This window comes from Grampus griseus (genome assembly GCF_964374135.1).
Source record: "Grampus griseus genome assembly, chromosome: 10".
NCBI lineage: Eukaryota > Metazoa > Chordata > Mammalia > Artiodactyla > Delphinidae > Grampus > Grampus griseus.
This window is the reverse complement of record NC_139004.1, coordinates 73,579,603-73,585,602: the sequence shown is the minus strand read 5'-3', so window position 1 is coordinate 73,585,602 and position 6,000 is coordinate 73,579,603. Positions and strand designations below refer to the sequence as shown.

Sequence of the window (6,000 nt, the reverse complement as noted above, 5' to 3'; positions counted from 1 at the left end):
ATAAGATAACGGAGCGGCAACAGAGTGGCCCATTTCTGAGGTCAGACCATCTGACAGCTCCACACTGTGTGACCTCAGATAAACTGCTTAACCTCTCTGAGCCTGTTTCCTCTTCTGTAAATTGGAAAACTAATAGGCCCTAATTCATAGGATTGTGAAGATGAAACAAAATAGGACATAAAGCACATGAACATTAGTTTTTGTTTTAGAAGAAACTTAGCACAGCACCAGACACAGGGTAGATAATCAAAGTTGTTGTTTTCTTATATTTTCCAAACTATCTGCTTGACTTTGCCCCTCCACCTTTAGACTCTTGGTTGGTCCTCCCATTTCTGGATGTTAAAGGAATTTCACAACGCCAGAGAAATCAGTCTTGTGGAATCCCACGGGCTTCCCATCCTAACTTTCTTCCCCCAGCAAAGCCCCCGCTTCTCAGTGTCACCCACCACAGGATGCCTTGGAACACTTTTCAAAAAAATACCAATATATAGTGTTCTGTGCTAGCCACTGTGCTTAGAGATAGAGATAATGTGTTGGTTACCCTCATACCTGAGAGATGAGTACCATGGTTATCCCCATTTTACAGATGAGAAAACTGAGGCTCTGTGAGAATAGATAACTAAATCGTAGGGTCACACAGCTATTAATTAGTGGCGCTGGACCTGATCCCAGGGGTGGCACTTCAGAACCCCACACCCGCTTGTAGCATTCAACAAGGCCAGCGGCCAGGGAAATAGAGAAGAGTAGGTAGGAGACCGAGGCTGGAAATCAGGACACCGGGTTCTCACCTTGGCCCTGGAACCCTGAAGCTAGGAGTCCTCATGCCAGACGCTTACCCGCGCCCAGTCTACTGCCTGGGCAGGGATACCTACCTGGTCCCTGCCCCTGTCCCTCCCCCGCGGGCGCCTCTGGGCCTGGCCCTCTGGCAGCCACTGTAACCTGATCCGCGGCGGGGTTTGGTTCTCGGGCAGCGTCACCGTCACGGAGGCGCTCCGACCCGGGACTGCGCTCCGACCCGGGACTGCACTCCGCGGTGCGCTCCCAGCCTGCAGTGCCGGCTCCGCAGACCCGTGCACCGGCGCATGGCGCAGAGGCTGAGCGAGCGGGTCCGGGGGCCCAGCGAGGCCACCGGCCTCTACCGGGCCGTGCTGCTCAGGTCCGGTAAGTGGGGGCAAGTCTACCCGGCCCCCCGCCTCCGGGAGAGCGCGAGGAGGGCATGGCGGGAGCACTGCCCTCAGCCCCTGGCTAGCAGGGCGCCTCGGTCCTTCTTTACTGGTCTGCTTTCCTCCTTTCCTTTCCTTCCATCCTCCGTTCTTCCATTCTTTTTAATTACTTTTTTTCTTCTTTCCTTACTTTCATTCCTTCTTTCCTTCCTACATTCGTCCTTTTGGGGATCTACCCTTATTAGATATATTGCTTTATTCCTTTGTATGCACTTGCGGTGCGCGCGCACATACGCACACTCAGTGTTCCCTGACTACAAAAGTCCCGCAAGCTTCCACCTCCTGGCCAGCCCCTTAAGCAGAGACTCACACAAAGTGGGGGAAGGAGGCATTGGTAGGCGTGGGAGAACGGACATGGGTAAGACTGGTAGCGCGCGGTGGGGCGTAAAGAAGCGCAAGCCCGCTGGTGAAGGACTTCCAATGTCCAGTGAGGGGAAAGGGCGAGGGGGGAACAAGTTACAGGAAGGTGAGGAACGGGTTTTCTATAGGTATGCATTTAAGGAGAAAACGATTTGGAAAGAAACGCCTGGTGATTGTTTTCGAGGATGCGAGTTGGATAAGTGTTTTTTTAATTTGTCTTTTTACTCATTTGCAGTAAGCACATACTACTTTTCTACTCTGGACAATAGTTTGTTTATTTAGGAAAATGAAACGAAAGTAATATAGGGCCAGTGTGAAAATAATTTGGTACGTACAGGGATGTAGAAAGAAGAAAAATCATGCCCGCAGTAAGCATCTGGGGTGTTTCCTTCCGGACTCTGTGCTTGGAGAGAGACGTTCAGAGGGGGTGAAAATCGGTCTCCTGCCGGCTCCCTGCCAGCTGGGGGTGTGTGATTAGAAAACCTCAAGGGCCTTGGGCTCCCGAGGCAAGCTAACCTCTGCCTTGGGCAAGGAACCTACCCCACCCGGTAGTCCTGCCCACTGACGCCTGCAGCCGAAAGCGCTAGGCGAGCCGGAGCGGCTGGCCGCGGGCCTGCAGGAGCGGGGCTCGCCCGCCGCCCGCGCGTAGTCGGCTCTGGGACCGATTGGCGTTTCTTCCTTAGGTTGGCCCCGCCCCGGGGAGATCCCGCCGCGGAGTTACTGCTTGGGAGCTTTGAAACAACGGTTCTCTAAGTCCAAAAGCACGGTCTAGGCAAGACTTAAGGACTGGCGGCGCCTTCCTGGAGCGGGGTACCTTAAACCTTGGCTGAGCCAGGGCAGGCAGGAAGCGAGGAGCTCGATAATTCGAAGAGGCTGATTTCAAACCTCAGCTCCAGAAATGTCCCTACAAAACACTCTTCCTAGGTGTCCCTATCCAGTTCCTTTCTTCTCACTGAGAATAGGGTATCTCTAACCTGAAGATCCTGTGTTCCCTCAACCTGGAACTGCAGCTGTGAGGCTTCCTCAAACAGTCACATTTTCCACTCGCAACACAGCCAGAATAGCAGACATACCAGAGTCGTTCCAGGGGCCACATGCTTGCCCGGCAACTGTACCACACACAGCTGTAAGTCAGGAAGGCAGCAGAGGCTGGTTACTGGCGCCTCATGGAGGGACCGCTTGCACTGTGCTACTGACTCAGTCTTCACAATCCTTCAAAGTCACTGCTGATTGTCATCCCCATTTCATAGATGAGGACACTGAGGCTCAGAGAGCTCAAGCAGCGTGCCCAGGGTCCTGCTACAGGAACTCTTCTATCCCACTAACATGTAGAAAGCACGTTCAAACTTTGGTCCATCTATGCGAAGTCTGCCCGTCTTCTGAGAATAGTAATAATGGCAAATGATTGCTGGTCACTAGCTATTGCCACTCTCTCTGACAAATACTGTAGATCTGTCTTCTCATCAACTTCATTCATTTATTCATTTAACCAATATTGTTGACCACTATTATGCACTAAGCCCTATGCGAGGCACAGGGATGTGCTGATAAATTAAATGGATAAGTCCCTCCTCTCAGGGAGGTAAGTACTATTAACCTCTATTTTAAAACATGAGGAAACGGAGCCTCAGAAGGTAACTTGACTTGTCTAAGGTCACACAGCCAGTCAAGGGTGGAGCTGAGATCCAAACCCAGGGCCATGTGCCTCTGCAGCCACTACTCTGGCTTGTCTCACACAAGGAAGAGCAAGAAGTAAGAGTGGGGTGAGGAGCCAGCTGGGCCATTTACTGAAAGAGGCAAGAGCCTCCTTCTTTTAGAAGCCCCCAAGGATGGGATTATAGAATCAAACCCAAGACGGCAGCCATGTTCATTTACAGTAGCCTGGAAGCATGCAACAAGTAATACAATGCTTCGAGAAAATTTTTCATTCCAAGTTACTTTAAAATAATTTCTTAGTATTAAAGTAATACATGTTCATCATGAATGTTCTGGAAAATGGAGACTGAAGAGGGGGAAGCCTTACCCGTAATCGCACTCACAATGAGCACCACTGGTAATATCAGGGGAGGTCTCCTTCCAGTTTTGCTGTGCGAGACTTGTGTGGGGTTGTGTGGTTCACATTGCTGAGATTGTACTGACTAATTTTTAATCCCATTTTTTTTCACTTGCATAAAAATCTTACTGTTTTTAAATGGGTTACTGAGATAACAGCTACCACTTTGGAACACTGACGCTGTGGCAGGCACTGTGTGAAGGGCTTCCCATGTCATACCTCCTTTATTCCTCAAAAGAATGCCCCATTTTAGAGACGAGGAAACAGGAAGTTGAAGGTCACCTAGCTACCCAACAGTGGAGCCAGGATCGGTATCTGGGTTGACACCAGAGCCCATGTTCTTAACCGCTAAGATGGAAGGGTCACCTCTGGGGAATAACTCATGCTTGGCCATGCCTGGTAAGCTATGCAGTGCTGTAGTAAAGGTCCACCTGAGGCTCGTTTCCTACCTGGAGCTCAGCCCAGGTTCCTGCTAGGGAGGGAAGCATCTCTCTGCAGCATGGACTGAGGGACACCTCCCCAGGTGCCTGTGGGCATCAGCAACTGTGCTTCTCTGCACCCAGAAGGGTGGTCATAGCTTCCATTGCTGCCTGCCAAGTAGGGATGCCAGATAAAATAGTTAAATTTGAATCTCAGATACACAATGAATATTATTTTAGTGTAAGTGTGTCTCAAATATTATATGGGTATGCTTATGCTAAAAAACTATTCGTTGCTTATCTGAAGTTCAAATTTAACTGGACATGCTGATTTTTTTTCTTTTTTTTTACCCATATATACACTCTTTTTTATATTCTTTTCCATTATGGTTTATCCCAGGAGATTGGATATAGTTCCCTGTACTATACAGTAGGACCTTGTTTATCCATTCTATATGTAATAGTTTGCATCTACTAACCCCAAACTACCAGTCCATCCCTCCCTCTCCACCCCTCCCACTTGGCAACCACAAGTCTGTTCTCTATGTCTGTGAGTCTGTTTCTGTTTTGTAGATAGGTTCATTTGTGTCATATTTTAGGTTCCACATATAAGCGATATCATATGGTATTTGTCTTTCTCTTTCTGACTTACTTCACTTAGTATGATCATCTCTAGTTGCATCCGTGTTGCTGCAAATGGCATTATTTTGTTCTTTTTATGGCTAAGTAGTATTCCATTGTATAAATGTACCACATCTTCTTTATCCATTCATCTCTTGATGGACATTTAGGTTGTTTCCAGGTCCTGGCTACTGTGAATAGTGCTGCTATGAACATAGGGATACATGTATCTTTTTGAATTATAGTTTTGTTTGGATACATGCCCAGGAGTGGGATTGCTGAATCATATGGTATTCTATTTTTAGTTTCCTGAGGAACCTCCATACTATTTTCCATAGTAGCTGCACCAACTTACATTCCCACCAACAGTGTAAGAGGGTTCCCTTTTCTCCACACCCTCTCCAGCATTTGTTATTTGTAGGCTTTTTGATGATGGCCATTCTGACCAGTGTGAGGTGATACCTCATTGTAGATTTGATTTGCATTTCTCTAATAATTAGTGACGCTGCACATCTTTTCATGTGCCTACTGGCCATCTGTATGTCTTCTTTGGAGAAATGTCTTAGATCTTCTGCCCAGTTTTCAACTGGGTTGTTTATTTTGTTGTTGTATGAGCTGTTTGTATATTTTGGAGATTAAGCTTTTGACAGCTGCATCACTGGCAAATATTTTCTCCCATTCTGTAGGTTGTCTTTCCCTTTTTTTATGGTTTCCTTTGCTGTGCAAAAGCTTTTAAGTTTAATTAGGTCCCTCATTTGTTTAGTTTTGTCTTTATTTCTATTGCTTTGCGAGACTGACCTAAGAAAACATTGGTACGATTTGTGTCAGAGAATGTTTTGCGTATGCTCTCTTCTAGGAGTTTTACGGTGTCATGTCTTATGTTTAAGTCTTCAAGCCATTTTGAGTTTATTTTTGTGCATGGTGTGAGGGCGTGTTCTAACTTCACTGATTTACATGCAGGGACATGCTGCCTTTTTGTTAGCTACATTTGGCAGCCCCACTGCCAGGCATTATGGAAGTTTGCTTGGCTTGACAAGCCATGGTCTGCCCAGGTTCCCCTCTACACACACCCACTCACATACTCACATCCCTTTCCCCGTGCCTCGATCTACTGTCCATATTTTGTCTAGCTACAAGTGAATTAAAATATGCTGGAGGTTGGGGGCACCCCAGGTCCTTCTGCAGCTAAGAGACCAGATTAACCATGCCTGACTGCAGCTGAGTTGAGAGCCAGCTTTCTGAAATAAGACTCTTGGTTCTTCCCCACTCCCTTGCACTTTCCTGTTTCCATGCTTGAAATCCCTCCACCGAGTAAATTCTTCCT

General features: G+C 47.6%; 1 protein-coding gene across 1 annotated transcript in view; it reads left to right on the top strand.

Annotated features, from left to right (window-relative positions):
- Nucleotides 1-1,057: 1,057 nt before the first annotated feature.
- The window catches only part of FAM107A (family with sequence similarity 107 member A), a 36,214-nt gene continuing 31,271 nt past the window's right edge, over nucleotides 1,058-6,000 (top strand). The window contains exon 1 of the mRNA XM_082664655.1: nucleotides 1,058-1,161. Coding sequence (XP_082520781.1) covers nucleotides 1,083-1,161 — 79 coding nt within the window. The 5' untranslated portion in view covers nucleotides 1,058-1,082. The remainder of the gene's footprint in view (nucleotides 1,162-6,000) is intronic.